Here is a 22,007-nt window from a genome sequence, read left to right as displayed (position 1 = left end):
TCTACTATGCTATATTGGAGGTAGGATCCCAATGTTGACATTAAGCTTGACCTTATATTTTGCTATAGACCTCATGGCATATATTCTTACCTCCTCTAAGAGTGTGATAATAGTCTTAGCTCTAACTCTTTTAGTCATAGAATTGAAAACCTCGCAAGCATTATTACATATGTTATCTATCTTAGGTACATTATTGAAGAAAGTCCTACTCTAAGTATCTCTAGGCCACTTGCTCAGATAACTCCAAGCATCCCTATTAAGCATCTCAATCTTTTTTATCCCTTCAACACATCCTTCTTAGGTAGTAGACTTGCACAGTCCCAAAGAAAGCCTCCAAGCTCAAGATCCTTCTATTGCTTATTGAAGTTTCTCCATAAATGCCAAACAAAGAATCTTTGATGGGCACGTAGGGATACCTCCTAAATTGTAGGGATAAAGCCCTAATACAATAAACAGCTAATCATTCAGTATGTTATCGAGCCTCAGAATAATCCCTAACCTTTTTTAAGTGACCTCTAATTAGTCCTTACAGTTTTAGAAGTGACATCAAATAGATTCCCACTTATTGACATAGAATCATCAAATTAGTCCCTATGTATTTCAAAATCTGTTACAACAACACATTGTTTTTCCATCTATAAAGCAACCAAAATAACTAATCTTAGTTAACACAACATTGAAGAACAATGAAACAACTCTAGGAAACTCAGAGAATGAAGCCCTTAACACAAATAACATATATGAATAATAAAGGCAAAACCAGAAAATGAATAATAAAACATTTAAATGTATACCTTCTACATATTTGACATAAAACACCAACTATGATGCTTGTAATGACCCAAATCTTCATGAAACAATTCCAGGAACCACTTCCAATTCTCTTTGTTTTCAACAGAGAGAATTTATGTGATTGCTTATATCTTGGCCAATAGTAGATAAGATTTAACCACCATGTTAAGTCTTCAAAAAACCACCATCCAACTCTATAAGGGGTCTGCAGCCAGTCTTGAACCCTCTTTTGCACCCATCCAAACAAATGCACATCTTTTTCAAAGATTAGATCATCATCAAAATTTGGCTAAGGTATGACACAAACCTCCACAGTAGACCCAGGATTACTCTTCAATAATGCTAGCCCATAATCTCTCACCATCCCATATTAGGCAGCAACATCTCCACACATAATGGTCCTAGCATCTCCTAAAACCCTTGTTAGTGAGAACTTGTTAAGATCCAAATCACATTTTGTTTTGAAGCACCATGTAATCTCAGAGTGCTATAAATTAAGATACTTCGTCAGCTTCTTCACCAACTTGCAAGCTGATAAGTGGATAATTTATACACTTTTTGGCATTATTTTTAGTATATTTTTAGTATGTTTTAGTTAGTTTTTATTATATTTTTATTAGTTTTTAGTTAAAATTCACTTTTCTGGACTTTACTACGAGTTTGTGTGTTTTTCTGTGATTTCAGGTATTTTCTGGCTGAAATTGAGGGACCTGAGCAAAAATCTGATACAGAGGCTGAAAAGGACTGCAGATGCTGTTGGATTCTGACCTCCCTGCACTCGAAGTAGATTTTCTGGAGCTACAGAAGCCCAATTGGCGCGCTCTTAATTGCGTTGGAAAGTAGACATCCTGGGTTTTCCCGAAATGTATAATAGTCCATACTTTGTCCGAGATTTGATGGCCCAAACAGGCGTTCCAAGTCAGCTCAAGAATTCTGGTGTTTAACGCCGGAACTGGCACAAGAATGGGAGTTAAACGCCCAAACTGGCACAAAAGCTGGCGTTTAACTCCAAGGAAAGTCTCTACACATGAAAGCTTCAATTCTCAGCCCAAGCACACACCAAGTGGGCCCGGAAATGGATTTTTATGTCATTTACTCATCTTTGTAAACCCTAAGCTACTAGTTCTCTACAAATAGGACCTTTTGCTATTGTATTAAGAATTTTTTGATCATGTTTTTATGATTGAACCCTCTTTGGGAGGCTGGCCATTCGGCCATGCCTAGACCTTGTTCTTATGTATTTTCAACGGTGGAGTTTCTACACACCATAGATTAAGGTGTCGAGCTCTGCTGTACCTCGAGTATTAATGCAATTACTATTGCTCTTCTATTCAATTCAGCTTATTCTTGTTCCAAGATATCACTTGTTCCTCAACTTGATGAAAGTGATGATCCGTGACACTCATCATCATTCTCACCTATGAACGTGTGCCTGACAACCACCTCCGTTCTACCTTAGATTGAGTGGATATCTCTTGGATCCCTTAATCGAAATCTTCGTGGTATAAGCTAGAATTGATGGCAGCATTCTTGAGAATCCGGAAGGTCTAAACCTTGTATGTGGTATTCTGAGTAGGATTCAATGATTGAATGACTGTGACGAGCTTCAAACTCGCGATTGTGGGGCGTTAGTGACAGACGCAAAAGAATCACTGGATTCTATTCCGACATGATCGAGAACCGACAGATGAATAGCCGTGCTGTGACAGAGCACGTTGAACATTTTCACTGAGAGGATGGGACTGTAGCCATTGACAACGGTGATGCCCAACATACAGCTTGCCATGGAAAGGAGTAAGAAGGATTGGATGAAGACAGTAGGAAAGCAGAGAGATGGAAGGGACAAAGCATCTCCATACGCTTATCTGAAATTCTCACCAATGAATTACATAAGTATCTCTATCTTTATTTTATGTTTTATTTATCTTTTAATTATCAATCCTCCATAACCATTTGAATCCGCCTGACTGAGATTTACAAGATGACCATAGCTTGCTTCATACCAACAATCTCCGTGGGATCGACCCTTACTCGCGTAAGGTTTATTGCTTGGACGACCCAGTGCACTTGCTGGTTAGTTGTGCGAAGTTGTGATAAAGAGTTGAGATTGCAATTGAGCGTACCATGTTGATGGCGCCATTGATGATCATAATTTCGTGCACCATGTTTTTGGCGCCGTTGCTGGGGATTGTTTGAGTTTGGACAACTGACGGTTCATCTTGTTGCTTAGATTAGGTATTTTTCTTCAGATTTTTTAAGAATGAATTCTAGAGTTTTGTTCATACCCCGAGTCGAGCTGTCCGACCCGGGATGTTCTACAGACAAAGCGACCGACCTCTTCAGGTCAGGACAAACCGACCTCTTCTCAAAGAGGTCGGCCAAGTCACAGGAAAGCCCAAACAAAGGGCCCAAATATAGGAACACGTCCCAAATCCAAGGGCAGCCCAAAGCCCATAGAGATAAAGGCGATTCCTTTAAAGATGACCTCGCTTAAAAATAAGATAAAGATAAGATAAGATAACTAACTTATCTTATCCACAGGAGGCCACATCTCATCATTATAAATACACTGGAGCATCCAGGTATAACTCATACTCTGATTCTACTCAATACCTATTTAATACCCTTGCTAACTTAAGCATCGGAGTCCCTGGCAGGTACCCCCACCCTCCGGGGACGAAGGATCAGCACCACCTCCAAGTCCAACAAGTCGGACACACCAGCTCCGGCCGCCGTGCACCTGCCGGACACGTCGGCTCTGACCAACCGAGAAGATCTCGACCGAGATCGACCTACAGTTTCAGGTAACCCTCGGAACATTGGCGCCGTTTCCGGGAACCTGAAAGTCATCTCATTAACATGGTGGATGACCATGACAACGACCACGATTCAGGTTTGGAAGACAGAACGCCGCATAAAAACGTGGACACAATACTCAAAGATATGCCAGAAACCAACGAAGACAAAAATTCATCAAATCCAGGAGTAATAGAAGCACTTCATAGTCGATTGGAGCAACTTGAGAAAGAAGCCCAACATCAACGTGAAAAAGAAGAAGATCTACGCTGGGAAATAAGGCGACGCCGAGAATTAGAAGATAAGCTCATAAAACTCGAAGCTGATCTCAAAACTAAAGCCACTCAACCATCCACAAAGGATAGTTCTCAGAAAGATCAAGATCCATTTACCAAAGAAATTATGAATACCAAAATTCCAAAGGATTTCAAGCTTCTGGATATGACTCCATATGACGGTACCTCCGCCCCAATCATCATCTCAGCAACTTCAGAAGTAGAATGTACCTCACCGATGCTTCAGACGCAGTTCGTTGCAAAGCCTTTCCAACAACTCTCACCAAGACAGCCATTAAATGGTTCGACAACTTACCTCCAAAATCCATCTCAAGTTTTGACGACCTGGCCAAGAAGTTCCTGGCCTGATTCTCCATACAAAAGGATAAAGCCAAACACGCGCCTAGCCTGCTAGGGATCAAGCAAGGAGATTGCGAAAGTCTTCGCAACTACATGGAGAGATTCAACAAAACATGTATGGACATACAAAATCTACCAACAGAAGCTGCCATCATGGGCCTTATAAATGGCCTGCGAGAAGGACCATTCAGCCAATCTATATAAAAAAGATACCCGACATCCCTAGATGAAGTACAAGAGCGAGCGCAGAAGTACATTAACATGGAGGAAAATTCTCAACTTGGCGAAGCCTCAAGGTCCGGTTCTGCCTACCGAGATAAAGAATCCAAGAAAAAGGAAGATCGCCTTGGAGATAAAATCAAGAAATATCACAACTACACCCCTCTTAGGGTATCCTTGGTAGACGTTTACAAAGAAGTCTGCCATACGGAAAAAATCCTCCCAGCTCGGCCACTTAAAGGCAAAAGAGGAGGGGGAAATCGGAATGAGTACTGTGAATATCACCGACTTCGAGGGCATTCCACCAACGAATTTTTCGACTTAAAAAACGTCATAAAAAAATTAGTTCGAGAAGGAAAGTTAGATCGGTTCTTGGCCAACCGGGACGAAGAGCCAAGGAAAAGAAGGAGGGATGAGGACGTCGGACGATCTGAACGATCGCCTCACACACCAGAAAGGCATGTCCACGTGATACACGGCGGATTTGCTGGGGGAGGAATCTCCAAATCATCCCGCAAGCGACACCTCAAAGAGGTATACCATGTCGAAGGACAGAAGGAGACACCAGACATCCCGGCAATGACGTTTACTAAAGAAGATGCATCCGGAATCATTTCGGGACATGACGACCCCATGGTCATCACGATCATATTGGCAAACGCCAACCTCCACCGCACACTAATCGACCAAGGAAGCTCTGCCGACATCCTATTCAAAACTGCCTTCGACAAACTCGGCCTAGAAGAAAAAGAGCTAAGAGCATACCCAAACAGTCTGTTCGGATTAGGAGATGTCCCAGTTCAACCACTGGGATACGTATCGCTGCATACAACCTTCGGAAAGGGGAACCAATCCAGAACACTCAAGATAGACTACATCGTGGTCGACGTAAGCTCAGCCTACAATGCCTTAATAGGTCGGACAACGTTAAATCAACTCGGTGCAATAGTTTCAACTCCACATCTATGTATGAAATTCCCAACTACGGAAGGGATAGCTACGATAAAAGCAGATCAAAAGATGGCACGTCGCTGTTATAACGAAAGCTTAAACCTCCGAGGTGAAAGAGGAGAGTTCCACACAATCGAGCTCGGTGGAGTTCAGAGACGAGAAGAACTCCGACCACAACCCGAAGGAGAAGTAGAAAGAATCCAGATCGGAGATACCTCGGATAAAACAACTAATATTGGCACGATCCTAAAAGGAGACATAAAGGAATCACTAATACGGTTCCTACGAGATAATGTTGATCTCTTCGCATGGAAAGCCACCGACATGCTAGGTATTGATCCCAAACTAATGAGCCACAAATTGGCAGTCTATCCGGGATCTCGGCCGGTACAACAAAGACGGAGAAAGCTTGGACCAGAACGAGCTCAGGCTGTAGAAGAACAAGTACAAGCACTACTTGAGGCCGGGTTCATAAGGGAAGTCAAATATCCACTATGGCTAGCAAACGTCGTCTTGGTAAAAAAGTCAAATGGGAAGTGGCGAATGTGCACCGACTACACTGACCTCAACAAAGCCTGCCCGAAAGACCCTTACCCACTCCCAAGCATCGACGCTCTAGTAGATGCTTCATCGGGATACAAGTATCTCTCATTCATGGACGTATACTCAGGGTACAACCAGATACCAATGTATCCGCCAGACCAAGAAAAAACCTCATTTCTTACACCTAAGGCAAATTATTGTTACATTGTGATGCCTTTCGGCCTGAAAAACGCAGGAGCCACTTATCAAAGGCTAATGAATAAAGTCTTCTCAGATCACATCGGAAAAATCATGGAGGTCTACGTGGATGATATGTTGATAAAGACGCAAAATGAAGAGACATTGCTAACCGATTTGATTCAAGTATTCGATACCATAAGGAAACATGGCATGCGACTCAACCCGGCTAAATGCACCTTCGCAGTAGAAGCAGGTAAATTTTTAGGATTTATGCTCACACAAAGGGGAATCGAGGCAAATCCAGATAAATGCCAAGCCATACTCAACATGAAGAGCCCAACCTGCGTCAAAGAGGAACAAAAAAGAAATAAATATAAGAGGCAAGTCGGGCCAATAGACGAACAAATACCCAAAGCAGGCCGAACCAAGGACGGATTATTCAGAAAACTCTTTGTATCCAGATGGGGAGGTTTTCCCCACAAATCTTCAAGAACAACTACAAAAGCCCGTTCAACCTTACTAAGTATTTCCCATGTGTAACGTGGCACTCTTACATTCTTTTGCCACTCTAGGGGAAAAGCAGGCTCGTCATTTTCATCAAGAAAAAAGGGGTGGGCCCCCTCAACAGCTCGAACTTTAAAAAAGTAGTTTTTGAAGTCCTTAAAGGACTCATCATACATCGCAAACACTTTATGGCCCTGGGCAGACCGGAAAGAAACCCAAGAAGCTTTCTTCTTTGAAGAGCCGCCAGGCTTGGCAGAAACAAACAAGTAAAGAAACAAATTCTGGGAAGGTGTTACATCCAGTTCATGACAGAGAAGTTGAAAAATTTTAATAAAACCCCAGGAATTGGGGTGAAGCTGGGATGGAGCAATATTACACGACCACAACAGGTCGGTTTCAGAAGCAGTAAAAGGAAAAGTAACATTCAATTGGCTGAAAAAGTATTCATAGGCATAAAAGAAAGGACGCTCCCCCTCAATGGAAGTCGGAAAGCAAACCCTCTCGTCAGAATCAGGAGCAACAAGCTCGTAATCCCCCTCGCGAGCATTGTTCCCACAAATCCTATGACGCTTCCTCAGCTCTGTGCAGAACTCAGCATCCACAACAGAAACACACAACAAAACAAGGGAGTCCAGCCAATCGGACATCCCCTCGGGAACTCTGGAAGACATCTCTACAATATTATTGCGAGAAGACATGAGGCCAACTAAATCCTACAAAGTAAGAAAAAAGATAGGGGTTACTACAAACATCTCGGAAAGGGAGAAAACAACTCGGCCAAAACTTCTCAGGCGATGAAACCACGAAAAAGAAAACCCCAAAACTCAAACCAAAGTCCTGGGGCATCCTTTGGAGGCAGTAACAAAGCAAGGTTTCCACAAATACTCTACAGTTTACACCCTAGCATCTCTCAAAAAGGATTCAAAAAACAACAAAACGCCTTTCACCAAAGAAAAAACACAGCAAATCATTACAAGCCTGCCAAGCAATCCCAAACATCAAACAACGACAAGCAGAGACCATTAAAGACGAAACCTTTTTTGAAAAAAGATCAGACAGGAAGCAATCTCCAAAAGTAAGAAACAAATATAGATCTTTTACCAGTATCAAAAGCAACCAGAAAGCAACAGTAAAACCCCAGAAAGCCTCAACAGAAATTCCAAGAAAATCACAAGAAGGAATATAAGAAAAGCATATCACAAGCAACGAGTAAAAGATCGCAAAAGATCCAAACTTTCAAACATGCAAAACCAGAACTTCACCAAAATTAAAGACGAAGCCACGAAGAAGACGAGTAAAGTTATTACCAACCTGGAAAGAATAAAGCGAGCTTCAACAAAAACCAAAAGAGGAAGACGAAATCCGGGAATGCGAACGAGAGCAATGTCGCCAGAAGAAACACAAAGGCCCCAAGCTCCAACGCCAAATGACGCTGCACCACAAGGAAAACAGAAATGCAAACGAAAAAACAGAGAGTGGAGAGAACTAAGAAAAGAAGTTACGAAAGAAGCAAAAAAAGAGAAACCATTTTCGGGGTTTCAAAATCCAAAGTAAAAGAGCCTAAAGGAAACGGGGCAATTAATGCTCAGAAATAAAAAGCATTAAAACCTCGCACGTTCCCAAAAAAAAAGCGCCGGCATAAAAGCGCGCGTCTTTTAGAAGAAAACGTTCTACATTCAAAAAAGATTCTACGAAGAAAAGGAATCGACAAAATGCTTGAGTTCGGCTTCACCAAAGAAAGACCAAAGTCAAGGACTCGGCCTCAAAAAAGAAGACCAAGCTCAAGCAGGGGCATTGTTCATACCCCGGGTCGAGCTGTCCGACCCGGGATGTTCTACAGACAAAGCGACCGACCTCTTCAGGTCAGGACAAACCGACCTCTTCTCAAAGAGCTCGGCCAAGTCACAGGAAAGCCCAAACAAAGGGCCCAAATATAGGAACACGTCCCAAATCCAAGGGCAGCCCAAAGCCCATAGAGATAAAGGCGGTTCCCTTAAAGAAGACCTCACTTAAAGATAAGATAAAGATAAGATAAGATAACTAACTTATCTTATCCACAGGAGGCCACATCTCATCATTATAAATACACTGGAGCACCCAGGTATAACTCATACTCTGATTCTACTCAATACCTGTTTAATACCCTTGCTAACTTAAGCATCGGAGTCCTTGGCAGGTACCCCCCACCCTCCGGGGATGAAGGATCAGCACCACCTCCAAGTCCAACAAGTCGGACACACCAGCTCCGGCCGCCGTGCACCTGCCGGACACGTCGGCTCCGACCAACCCAGAAGATCTCGACCGAGATCGACCTACAGTTTCAGGTAACCCTCGGAACAAGTTTCAAGGTGATGTTTTCTTCATCACCAAAGCTGATTGATTCTCATCAATTTAGCTCTTGAATGAAATGTCTTGCTGAAGCTTGGCTAGCCATGTCTAATTTCTTTAGACTATAGCTTTAGACTAACATTGCATGATTCCTGGAATTCTTATTAAAAATTTTGAATCTCTTTATCATCTTTTCCACTCAATTTTCTAAAAATCCAAAAAAAAAATTATAAAATCTTAAAATAAAAAATATTTTTATGTTTCTTGTTTGAGTCTAATGTCTAATTTTAAGTTTGGTGTCAATTGCATGTCTTTATTCTTCTAATTTTCGAAAATTACATGCATTATGTTCTTCATTGATCTTCAAGTTGTTCTTGATGATTTCCTTGCTCTGATCTTTAAATTCTCTTGTCTTGAGTGTTTTGTTGTTTCTCATATGCATTCTCAATAGTATACAAACTTCTACGTTTGGTGTCTTGCATGCATTGTTTATTTGATCTTAGTGGCATTTTGATTATTCCTTATCATTAAAAAAATTCAAAAAAATTTTTTATTTGTGTCTTTTCAAGTCAATAATACAGAGAATTGAAGATTCAGAACATGCAGCAGAGGAATTACACAGAAAAAGCTAGACGTTCAAAACGCCCAGTGAGGAAGGAAAACTGGCGTTTAAACGCCAGCCAGGGTATCTGGCTGGGCGTTTAACGCCCAAAAGGGTAGCATTTTGAGCGTTAAACGCCAGAATGGATACCATTCTGGGCGTTTAACGCCAGGATGGCACAAGAGGGAAGATTTTGTTTTTAATTCAAATTTTTTTCAAGTTTTCATAATTTTTCAAAATCAAATCTTTTTCAAATCATATCTTTTCAATCATATATTTTCAAAATCAATTTCTTTCCATTTTTCAAAAATACTTGCTAACAATTAATGATTTGATTCAACATTTCAAGTATGTTGCCTTTTCTGTTGAGAAAGGTTTAATGTCTGAATCATATCTTTTAAATTTCTTGTTAGCCAAGTCATTAATTTTAAAAATCAAATCTTTTAATTTTTTTTTTCAATTATAACTTTTCAATCATATCTTCTTAATCAAATCATTTTCAAAATAGTTTTCAATCATATCTTTTTGATTTCTAATTTCAAAATCTTTTTCAAAAATCACTTAATTTCTTTCCCACTCTTAGTTTTCAAAAATCATCAATCAATTTTTAAAATTCTTTTAAAATCTTTTACTTTAATTTGGAAAATTCTTCCCCTCTTCTCACATCCTTCTATTTATGGACTAACACTCCTCCTCAATGCACAATTCGAACTCTATCTTTCTTGATAAGTTCGAATTCTTCTACCTCTTCCTTCTGTTTTTCTTTTCCTCTGACACTTCAAAGAATCTCTATACTGTGACATAGAGGATTCCATATTTTCTTGTTCTCTTCTCTTTCATATGAGGAGGAGCAAGGACAAAAGCATTCTTATTGAGGTTGACCCTGAACTTGAAAGGACCTTGAAGCAAAAGCTAAGAGAAGGTAAAGCACAACTCTCTGTAGAGGACCTAACAGAAATCTTCAAAGAAGAAGAACTCATGGCAGCTGAAAACAGCAATAATTCCAACAATGCAAGGAAGGTGCTTGGTGACTTTACTATACCTACTCCCGACTTCTTTGGGAGAAGCATCTCTATCCCTGCCAATGGAGCAAACAACTTTGAGCTTAAGCCTCAATTAGTTTCTCTAATGCAACAGAATTGCAAGTTCCATGGACTTCTATTGGAAGATCCTCATCAGTTTTTAGCTGAATTCTTGCAAATCTGTGACACTGTCAAGACTAATGGGGTTGACCCTGAGGTCTACAGACTTATGCTATTCCCTTTTGCTATAAGAGACAGAGCTAGAATATGGTTGGACTCACAACCTAAAGAAAGCCTGAACTCTTGGGAAAAGCTAGTCAATGCCTTCTTGGCAAAGTTCTTTCCACCTCAAAAATTCAGTAAGCTTAGAGTGGAAGTCCAAACCTTCAGACAGAAGGAAGGTGAATCCTTCTATGAAGCTTGGGAAAGATACAAACAATTGATCAGAAAGTGTCCCTCTGACATGCTTTCTGAATGGAGCATCATAGGTATCTTCTATGATGGTCTGTCTGAACTGTCTAAAATGTCATTGGACAGCTCTGCTAGAGGATCTCTTCATCTGAAGAAGATGCCTACAGAAGCTCAAGAACTCATTGAAATGGTTGCAAATAACCAATTCATGTACACTTCTGAAAGGAATCCTGTGAACAATGGGACGAATCAGAAGAAATGAGTTCTTGAGATTGATACTCTGAATGCCATATTGGCTCAGAATAAAATATTGACTCAGCAAGTCAATATGATTTCTCAAAGTCTGTTTGGAATGCAAGCTGCACCAGGCAGTACTAAGGACGCTTCATCTGAAGAAGAAGCTTATGATCCTGAGAACCCATCAATGGAAGAGGTGAATTACATGGGAGAACCCTATGGAAACACCTATAATCCTTCATGGAGAAATCATCCAAATCTCTCATGGAAGGATCAACAGAGACCTCAACAAGGTTTCAACAACAATAATGGTGGAAGAAACAGGTTTAGCAATGGCAAGCCTTTTCCATCATCTTCTCAGCAACAGACAGAGAATTCTATGCAGAGCCACTCTGACTTAGCAACCATGGTCTCTGATATAATCAAAACCACTCAAAGTTTCATGACTAAAACAAGGTCCTCCATTAGAAACTTGGAGGCACAAGTGGGTCAGCTGAGTAAGAAAGTTACTGAACTCCCTCCTAGTACTCTTCCAAGCAATACAGAAGAGAATCCAAAAGGAGAGTGTAAGGCCATCAACATGGCCGAATTTAGAGAGGAGAAAGAGGCAGTGAGCGCCACTGAGGAAGACCTCAATGGACGTCCACTGGCCTCCAATGAGTTCCCTAATGAGGAACCATGGGAATATGAGGCTCACACTGAGACCATAGAGATTCCATTGGATTTACTTCTGCCATTCATGAGCTCTGATGAGTATTCTTCCTCTGAAGAGGACGAAGATGTCACTGAAGAGCAAGTTGCTAAGTACCTTGGAGCAATCATGAAGCTAAATGACAAGTTATTTGGTAATGAGACTTGGGAGGATGAACCTCCTTTGCTCACCAAAGAACTGGATGACTTGACTAGGCAGAGATTACCTCAAAAGAGACAGGATCCTGGGAAGTTCTCAATACCTTGTACCATAGGCACCATGACCTTTGAGAAGGCTCTGTGTGACCTAGGGTCAAGCATAAACCTCATGCCTCTCTCTGTAATGGAGAAGCTAGGGATCTTTGAGGTGCAAGCTGCAAAAATCTCACTAGAGATGGCAGACAATTCAAGAAAACAAGCTTATGGACTTGTAGAGGATGTTTTGGTAAAGATTGAAGACCATTACATCCCTGCTGATTTCATAGTCCTAGAGACTGGGAAGTACATGGATGAATCCATCATCCTTGGCAGACCCTTCCTAGCCACAGCAAAGGCTGTGATTGATGTTGACAGAGGAGAATTGATCATTCAAGTGAATGAAGAATCCTTTGTGTTTAAGGCTCAAGGATATCCCTCTGTAACCATGGAGAGGAAGCATGAAGAGCTTCTCTCAAAACAGAGTCAAACAGAGCCCCCACAGTCAAACTCTAAGTTTGGTGTTGGGAGGCCACAACCAAATTCTAAGTTTGGTGTTGAACCCCCACATTCAAACTCTAAGTTTGGTGTTGGGAGGTTCCAACATTGCTCTGAACATCTGTGAGGCTCCATGAGGGCCTACTGTCAAGCTACTGACATTAAAGAAGCGCTTGTTGGGAGGCAATCCAATGTTATATTTATCTATTTTCCATTGTTATTTTATGTTTTCTATAGGTTGATGATCATGTGAAGTCACAAAAACAATTGAAAAAGCAAAAATAGAATGAAAAGCAGAAAAAAAAAACAGCACACCCTGGAGGAAAAGCTTGCTGGCGTTTAAACGCCAGTAAAGGCAGCAAATGGGTGTTTAACGCCCAGTCTGGCACCATTCTGGGCGTTTAACGCCAGAAAGGGGCACCAGACTGGCGTTTAACGCCAGGAATGGGCACCTAGTGATGCCAGGGCATCTTGGCCAGTTTCACTGACCTTTTCTTTACTGTTTTTAGGGTAGTTTCATGCATTTCCTTAGAAAATAAGCTAGTTTTGGGTAGATATTCACTTACACCTTAAATCAAGCATACATTGTGCGTTTTACATGATTTCATGAGGATTTTGCATGAGTTTAGTGACAAATTGTATGTTGCATTACCCATGACTTTGACTAGAACTTTGATGCACTCTATTGCTTGATTTCAGGACCAAAGGAAGCAAGGAAGAACCACTTAGCAGTCACGTTAATCTAATTAACGTGGCCACTAACGTGGAATGGGAGGTAACTTGCAAAGTTGATGAGAAAAGTGATTGCCAATAACGCTCTCAAAGCCATCATTGCCCACGTTAAGAGTCACGTTAACTAAGTTAACATGAACTCTAACGTGAAGAAGGGACTTTGACCCAACGTTAGTGACACTTAACATTATCACTAACATTGGCCAATGATCATAAATGGCCACATTAGAGTCCACGTTAACTTAGTTAACATGGCCTCTAACGTTAAAAGGGGGAAGGAAGCCAACGTTAGTGACATTCAACATTGTCACTAACGTTGGCCTAAGGTGCAATGTACCACGTTAACTTCCACGTTAACTTGGTTAACGTGGGAGCTAACGTAAGAGGCAAGGGTGGTCGACAACGTTAGTGACACCCAACATTGTCACTAACGTTGGAAGCAACCACAAAACCCCAAGGAGCCACGTTAACTTCCACGTTAACTTAGTTAACGTGGAAGCTAATGTTGATGAGTGAAAGATGAGCCAACATTAGTGACACTCAACATTGTCACTAACGTTGGGGATGGCTAAGAATGGCCACGTTAGAAGCCACGTTAACCTAGTTAATGTGGGCTCTAACGTGAGGAAAAGGGGTACATTAGAACGTTAGTGACAATGTTGAGTGTCACTAACATTCTCGAACTCATACTTTCACTAAACATTAACACCCCTAACGTCCTGAGCTAAAGTCTCTGCCCACTTCACACTTTCTCTCTGCAAGTAAAACCAAGCCCAAATGAAGAAGAGAACTGCTTCAAACTAGACCCAAAGGCCCAAGACTTGAAGAGCCAACTAGAAGCTGAGAAGAGTAGTATATATAGGAGTAGCTTTGAATTATTTAGGGAGTTCTGGAAGTTGGAAAAGAGCACTACTCTCTGTATTTTTACTTTCTCTGCTCTTCTAGTTCCATGATGTATTCTCCATCTTTGTTTTCATTTTCTAGAGCTATGAACAACTAAACCCCTTTCATTGGGTTAGGGAGCTCTGTTGTAATTTGATGGATCAATACTAGTTTTCATTATTCTTCTTCTATCTTTTCTCTTGATTTTACTTGAAAGCTTTCGATCTTCATCCCATTGGGTAGTTATCTTGGAAAAGAAGCTATTCAAACTTGGATCTCTTCTGAGCCTTGAAAGAGGAATGAAGAGATCAAGCTAGAAATGCTTTCTCATGTTGGACCAAATTGGGTTTGGATGGATATGTGACTATAATCCTCTCAATACTTGATTTGGGAAATGCATGTGGTATAATCAGTGACCACACTTCATCTCTTCTCATGAGCAATTGACCAAGGAATTGGCTATTGATCAAGATTTGAGAGATTGAATTGCAAGAAATTGTAATTCAATCAATTAAGATTGCCAAGGAGATCAATGAGTGCATTGATTGAGGAAGAGATGAAAATGAACTTGATCCGGAGAATTGCAACATCTCCTGCGCCTAATGAACCCCCCAATTCTGATCTCACCCATTTTCTTTAATTTCTGCGTTTACTTTCATGAGCAAACACCCCATTCCCATTTACAATTCTGCAATTTACTTTCAGTCATTTACTTTCAGCCCTTTAATTCTAGCATTTACTTTTTCTGTCATTTACATTCCCGCCATTTTATTTTCTGCAAATCTCAACCCAAATTCTGAATTCGCTCAACTAGAACATTCTTCTAATTAAAGTTGCTTGATCAATCAATCCCTGTGGGATTCGACCTCACTTTATTATGAGTTTTTACTTGACGACAAATTCGGTACACTTGCCGAAGGAAATTTTTTGAGAGACAGTTTCCACCTGCATTAAGTTTATGGCGCTGTTGCTGGGGATTGATTGTGCATCAACAATGATTAAATTAGGAGATCACTAGATTGAGCATTTTTGTTTTGTTGATTTAATTTTCTGTTTGAGTAATTTACTTTCTGTCTTAGTTAACTTCTTCCCTTCCCCCTCTACTCTTTCGTGTTCTTTGTTATTTACCATTCAGTTTGCTAACCCACTAACTGTTTGATATATTGCATCACTCACAACTAACAGTAATTCTGACAGCAATACTATCTGCACATATTGTTACTTGTTTGTACTTGTTGGTTGTATGACAGGGAGAAGAAGCGGGGCTTCAACTTCCTTCGATTTTGAACCAGAGAGGACCCTCCTTAGATTAAGGAGGGAAGCAAGAGAAAAACGTGCAATCGGTGCTGAAGAGGAGGAGGAACACTTTGAACTAAACATGGAAGGCAACATGGAAAACCAACATGAAGAAGAGGCTCATAACCATGGGGGAGGAGGTAGAGCAAATCATGCTAGAGAGGATAGAAGAGTCTTAGGATCCTATATCAATCCTAATCCTGGAAACTGTGGGAGCAGCATTCAGAAGCCCACCATACATGCCAACAATTTCGAGCTAAAACCTCAGCTCATCACTCTTGTGCAGAATAATTGCTCATTTGGAGGAGGTGCTCAAGAAGATCCGAATCAACACTTGACCACCTTCTTGAGGATTTGTGACACAGTGAAGTCCAATGGAGTCCACCAGGATGTCTATAGGCTGCTCTTGTTCCCTTTTTCACTCAGGGACAAGGCATCCAAATGGCTTGAATCCTTCCCAAAAGAAAGCCTGACAAATTGGGAGGAGGTAGTGAATAAGTTTTTGGCAAGGTTTTACCCCCCTCAAAGGATCAATAGGCTGAGAATTGAAGTGCAGACGTTCAGACAACAAGATGGGGAGACTCTATATGAAGCATGGGAGAGGTTCAAAGACTTAACAAGGAGATGTCCGCCAGATATGTTCAATGAATGGGTGTAGTTTCACATCTTCTATGAAGGCTTGTCATATGAATCAAAGAAGGCAGTAGACCATTCCTCTGGAGGATCATTGAACAAGAGGAAGACCATTGAAGAAGCCATAGATGTCATTGAGACTGTAGCTGAGAATGACTACTTCTATGCCTCTGAAAGAGGGAACACTAGAGGAGTAATAGAGCTAAACAATGTAGATGCTCTGCTGGCCCAGAACAAGCTCATTACCAAGCAGCTAGCTGACCTCACCAAGAAGATGGAGAGGAACCAAGTAGCAGCCATCACCACTTCATCAACAACCCAAGAAGGAGTGGATGAAGAGGCAGAGGGTAATCTTGAGCAAGCCAACTACATTGGGAATTCACCTAGACAGAACCATGATCCATACTCCAGGACATACAACCCTTGATGGAGGAACCACCCAAACTTTGGGTGGGGAAATCAGCAAGATCAAAGCCAAGACCAGAGACGTTACAACTCCAACAACAATGCACCTCATCAATAATTCACACAGAGGACATATCAACACCCCCACAACAACACCTCTCATCCTTCCACCTCTAATCCCAATCTACCATCAATTGATGACAGACTCTCTAAGCTTGAAACCTTACTTGAGGGAGTATGCAAAGACGTCCGAAACAGTAAAGTATTTCGAGAGAAAGTGTAGTCAAACATGCAGAATCAAAATGCTGCCATCAAGAAACTGGAGACACAAATTGGTTATCTATTCAAGCAGCTTTCTAACCACAACCTTTGCAATGATAACAATTCAAGCAAAGAGGAGTGTCAAGCTATAACACTTAGGAGTGGGAAGGAACTTAAGGAAATCTCCCAAAAACCACAAGAAGAAAGCTCAAATGAAAAGGGAGAAGAGCAAGATGGAGTTCAAACTCCCACTTCAAGTCCACAAAAAGAAAAAGGGATGCCAAAACTGAACATCTCAAGAGCTCCATATCCTCAGCAGTTGAAGAAAAAGGAAGATGACAACCAGTTCGTGAGATTCTTGGAAATCTTCAAGAAACTACAAATCAACATACCCTTTGCTAAAGCAATAGAACAAATGCCACTCTATGCCAAGTTCCTGAAGGAGCTGATGACTAAGAAGAGAAGCTGGAAGAACAATGAGACTGTGATACTAACCGAAGAATGTAGTGCTATCATCCAGCACAAACTACCCCAGAAGTTGAAGGATCTTGGGAGCTTTCAGATCCATTGTATTATAGGGGAAATCACAGTAGAGAAGGCCCTTTGTGACTTAGGAGCCAGCATCAATTTGATGTCAGTAGCAATGATGAGGAAGATGGAGATTGAGGAGGCTAAACCAACAAAAATGGCCTTACAACTGGCAGACCGATCGTTCAAGTTCCCTCATGGCATAGTATAGGATTTGTTGGTGAAAGTAGGAGACTTCATATTCCCGACAGATTTTGTAGTGTTGGACATGCAGGAGGAAGCCAAGACCTCCATTATTCTGGGAAGGCCGTTCTTGGCTACTGCTGGAGCTATCATTGATGTCCAAAAAGGTGATCTTACCTTGAGATTACACAATGAAAAGATGACATTCAATGTGTTCAAGGCCATGAGTTACCCACCAGAACAATTGGGGGAATGCATGAGGTTAGACGCACTTGAAGAAGAAGCGCATGAGTGTTTTGAAGAAGAAGAGCATGAAGAACCCGAGAGATCAATGGAGGAGAAGTATATATCAAGTGAGGATGTTGCAACAGCAGAGAGTCATGTTCAAGATGCACCAAAGGAAGAGACTGAAAAGTCAGAGGCACCCAAGGTTGAACTCAAAGCATTGCCACCCACTCTCAAATATGCATACATAGGAGAAAATAAAAACTACCCAGTGATCATAAGCTCATGCCTCAGCCAAGATCAAGAGGATGAACTGCTCAAGGTGCTGCGGGAGCATAAGGACGCCATCGGATTGACCCTTGCTGACCTGAAGGGAATCAGTTCAGCTATATGCATGCATAAAATACTGTTGGAAGATGATGCAAAACCATCCATTCAATCCCAAAGAAGGCTGAACCCAATCATAAAGGAAGTGGTACAGAAAGAGGTTATGAAGCTTTGGCAAGGAGGAGTAATATACCCGATCTCAGACAGCCCTTGGGTCAGCCCCGTGAATGTTGTGCCCAAGAAGGGAGGAATCACTGTGGTTCCCAATGAGATGAACGAACTGATACCTACAAGGACCATCACAGGATGGCGGATGTGCATTGACTATGGGAAACTCAATGAAGCTACACAAAAGGATCATTTCCCTCTCCCATTCATGGATCAGATGTTGGAAAGACTCGCAGGACATGCTTATTACTATTTTCTTGATGGTTATTCAGGATATAACCAAATAGTGGTTAATCCTAGAGACCAAGAGAAAACTTCATTTACCTGTCCATATGGAGTGTTTGCCTACAGGCGCATGCCATTTGGGCTATGTAATGCACCTGCGACTTTCCAACGTTGCATGCTTTCTATCTTCTCAGATATGATAGAGAAATTCATTGAAGTTTTTATGGATGATTTCTCGGTATTCGGAGATTCTTTTACTAGTTGCTTGAATCACCTAGCCTTGGTATTGAAAAGATGCCAAGAGACCAATTTGGTCTTGAACTGGGAGAAATGTCACTTTATGGTGACAGGAGGAATAGTTCTTGGCCATAAGATTTCTAACCAAGGAATTGAAGTGGACAGGGCTAAAGTGGAACTCATTGAAAAGCTTCCTTCACCCAGTGATGTCAAGACAATTAGAAGCTTTTTAGGGCATGCTGGCTTTTACAGAAGATTTATTAAAGATTTTTCAAAAATAGCTAAGCCCTTGAGTAATCTCCTTGTATCAGATACACCATTCATCTTCGATGAAACCTGCATGTTGGCATTCGAGCATTTGAAAGAAAGATTGTCCTCTGCCCCTATCATCTCCCCACCTGATTGGAACTTACACTTTGAATTGATGTGTGATGCATCTGACTTTGCAGTAGGGGCAGTGTTAGGGCAGAGGAAAAATAACTTAGTCCATGTAATATACTATGCTAGCAAGGTCTTCAATGATGCTCAAAGGAATTATACCACTACTGAAAAGGAATTGCTAGCCATAGTTTTTGCATTTGACAAGTTTAGATCGTACCTCATTGGTGCTAAAGTAATTGTTTTTACAGATCACACAGCACTTAAATATTTATTTGCCAAGCATGAATCAAAACCAAGACTAATAAGATGGATCTTATTATTGCAGAAGTTTGATATTGAAATCAGAGACAAGAAGGGAGTGGAGAACACGGTGGCAGATCACCTATCCAGGATTCCTTATGAGGAAGGGGGAACATATGATATGAGTGTGAACGAGCTCTTCCCTAATGAGCAGTTAATGACAGTGCACAAAGCCCCATGGTTTGCAGACATTGCCAACTTCAAGGCAACTGGGGCTCTACCTCCAGGGATCAATAAACATCAAAAGAGGAAGCTCATGAATGATGCAAAATACTTTGTCTAGGACGAGCCTTATCTCTTCAAGAAGTGTTCAGATGGAATCCTTAGAAGATGTGTCTCAGAAGAGGAAGGACGAGAAGTACTATGGAATTGCCACGGCTCATGCTACGGAGGCCACTTTGGAGGGGACAGGACTGCAGCAAAGGTGTTACAAAGTGGATTCTTTTGGCACACCCTTTTCAAGGATGCCAAAGAATTGGTAAGGAGCTGCAATGAATGCCAAAGATCTGGGAACTTGCCCAAAAGAAATTCCATGCCACAGAATTTCATTTTGGAACTGGAAGTATTTGATGTGTGGGGAATAGATTTCATGGGACCATTCCCAACCTTATATGCAAACAAGTACATCTTGGTAGCAGTGGATTATGTGTCCAAATGGGTAGAGGCCATTGCAACCCCAACAAATGACAACAAAGTGGTCATGAACTTTCTCAGGAAGAATAACTTAGCCGGTTCGGAGTCCTAAGAGCCCTCATCAGTGATGGAGGGAACCATTTTTGTAACAAACCACTAGAGGCTCTTCTCCTACGATATGGGGTGAAACACAAGGTAGCCACACCTTACCATCCCCAAACAAGTGGACAAATGGAGATATCCAACAGAGAGCTAAAGAGGATTCTGGAAAAGACTGTGGGTGCATCAAGAAAGGATTGGGTGAAGAAGCTGGATGATGCTCTTTGGGCATACAGGACAGCATTCAAAACACCATTGGGAATGTCCCCATATCAACTGGTTTATGGGAAAGCTTGCCATTTACCACTAGAATTGGAACACAAAGCTCTCTGGGCCATCAAGATACCAAACTTTGACAACATTACTGCTAGTGCAAAGAGGATCTTGTAGCTGCAAGAGATGGAGGAATTCAGGTCACAAGCCTATGAAAATACTAAGATATATAAAGAGAAGGCAAAGAGGAGACATGACCTGCATCTTGCACCCAGGGATTTCAAAAAGGGGCAGCAAGTACTCCTCTAAAATTCCAAATTGAGATTGTTCCCAGGAAAACTCAAATTGAGGTGGTCCGGGCCTTTCATTGTCACAAACGTCTCACCATATGGACATATCAAAATCAAGGATGAAAGGTCAGAGAGGACTTTTACAGTGAATGGACAAAGACTCAAGCATTATCTGGGCAACATGGGGAAAACCCCAGAGTAAAATATCATCTCAAGTGAAGTAAGGACCTGTCGAGCTAGCGATGATAAAAGAGCGCTTTGTTGGGAGGCAACCCAACCTTAGGTAACTACTTTTTCAGCTGCATTTCAATAAAGATCACAAGTTGTTTCCCCTGCATTGCAAGGAGCTAAGTTTGGTGTTCCACACCAAAACAATTCAAGAGTGAAAGTGCGATTCTAAGTTTGGTGTCCCACCAAAGGATGCTAGTTAGAATCACACTACACTCTCAAAGCACATTGCCAGCTCTGACCAATCAAGGGAACCACTTGGATATAGATTAGTCTTTAGTTAATTGGTTGCTAACAGCAAGATACGAGGTTCTACGCATGCATGCAAGGTTTTGTAGTAGGCAAGGAACTAAGTTTGGTGTTCACACACCAAAATAAGTTCAGAAATCATACGCATACATGCAAGCTGACTATTCCTCAAGTGCTTGGGAAACAAGCAACTTCCAATAACCTTGCAGGAAGCTTATGAGGAGATGGTACACCTTCAACTAAGAAAGTGAGGCATCAAAAACTATAACAATGACAACAAGAGGGCAACTGGATTGGTGTAGCAAACCATCTCCCAAAGGTTGTATTGCTACTTAATTCCATCTACTCATCGTGTTAAAAATTGGAAGTCCGAAGGCACTATTAATTAATAGTCATGTGTTGATTGGAACCTAGTTCAACTCTGCATTTTAAGTTTTTATTGCTTAGGTCTATGATTTTTGGTTTAAGTGTTACTGCATCATACCATTACTTATTGTATGCTTGTCTTTTAAATCAAATGAAAAGAGAATGTTTATGTTATAAAAGACCAGAGTGGAGCTCATAATATGGAAGTACATTCATGAGTCGTTGGTGTGATCATAAGTTAGCTAAGTTGGTTCAACCATAAGGTAGGGATGACAACTATCTGGCCTGAATACTATACTTTGAATATACCCATGAGACTAAGTAAATAACAAGATCCTAATAAGAGAAAGGGAAAGAACACTTAAAGTGAAAAACAAAAGAAAAAGAGTAAGCAATAAGGCTAGGCACCAATGGTTTTAATCTTGAGGAATGTGTCTGTGGTGTTCCTGTGTGAGGGATTTACTTGGATGAATAAGCTCTTAGGGGTGCCTTATCACTTGGTAACTCGGGTTAACTAACCCAGGATTATCGGCTGAAAGTCCAC

The 22,007-nt window shown here is 41.2% G+C and overlaps 1 protein-coding gene and 2 non-coding genes across 3 annotated transcripts; 1 reads left to right on the top strand and 2 right to left on the bottom strand.

Moving 5' to 3' along the window:
• Window positions 1-10,932: 10,932 nt before the first annotated feature.
• On the bottom strand, window positions 10,933-11,040 carry LOC130977857 (small nucleolar RNA R71). The gene has a single exon (XR_009085530.1). It is a non-coding gene; the product is annotated as a small nucleolar RNA R71 (small nucleolar RNA).
• Window positions 11,041-16,047: 5,007 nt separating this feature from the next.
• LOC130977711 (small nucleolar RNA R71) lies at window positions 16,048-16,154 on the bottom strand. Its single transcript, XR_009085391.1, has one exon. It is a non-coding gene; the product is annotated as a small nucleolar RNA R71 (small nucleolar RNA).
• A 1,072-nt stretch (window positions 16,155-17,226) lies between these two features.
• Window positions 17,227-20,130, top strand: LOC130974825 (uncharacterized). The gene is made up of 5 exons (XM_057899670.1): window positions 17,227-17,544; window positions 17,614-18,505; window positions 18,818-19,317; window positions 19,411-19,590; window positions 19,669-20,130. Exons 1-5 carry the CDS (start codon window positions 17,227-17,229, stop codon window positions 20,128-20,130), a joined length of 2,352 nt encoding a protein of 783 aa, XP_057755653.1.
• The last annotated feature ends 1,877 nt before the right edge of the window (window positions 20,131-22,007 follow it).

Source organism: Arachis stenosperma, chromosome 4, assembly GCF_014773155.1.
Source record: "Arachis stenosperma cultivar V10309 chromosome 4, arast.V10309.gnm1.PFL2, whole genome shotgun sequence".
NCBI lineage: Eukaryota > Viridiplantae > Streptophyta > Magnoliopsida > Fabales > Fabaceae > Arachis > Arachis stenosperma.
The sequence above is the reverse complement of the archived record's forward strand: the minus strand, read 5'-3'. Positions and strand labels throughout refer to the sequence as shown.

Bases quoted from the DNA above. Each gene is read 5' to 3' on its own strand.
- LOC130974825 (XM_057899670.1), top strand. From the start codon at position 17,227: ATGCCACTCTATGCCAAGTTCCTGAAGGAGCTGATGACTAAGAAGAGA. The intron at 17,545-17,613 runs GTATAGGATTTG...TTGGACATGCAG, and splicing joins TCAAGTTCCCTCATGGCATA to GAGGAAGCCAAGACCTCCAT. The intron at 18,506-18,817 runs GTTATTCAGGAT...TTATGGTGACAG, and splicing joins TTATTACTATTTTCTTGATG to GAGGAATAGTTCTTGGCCAT.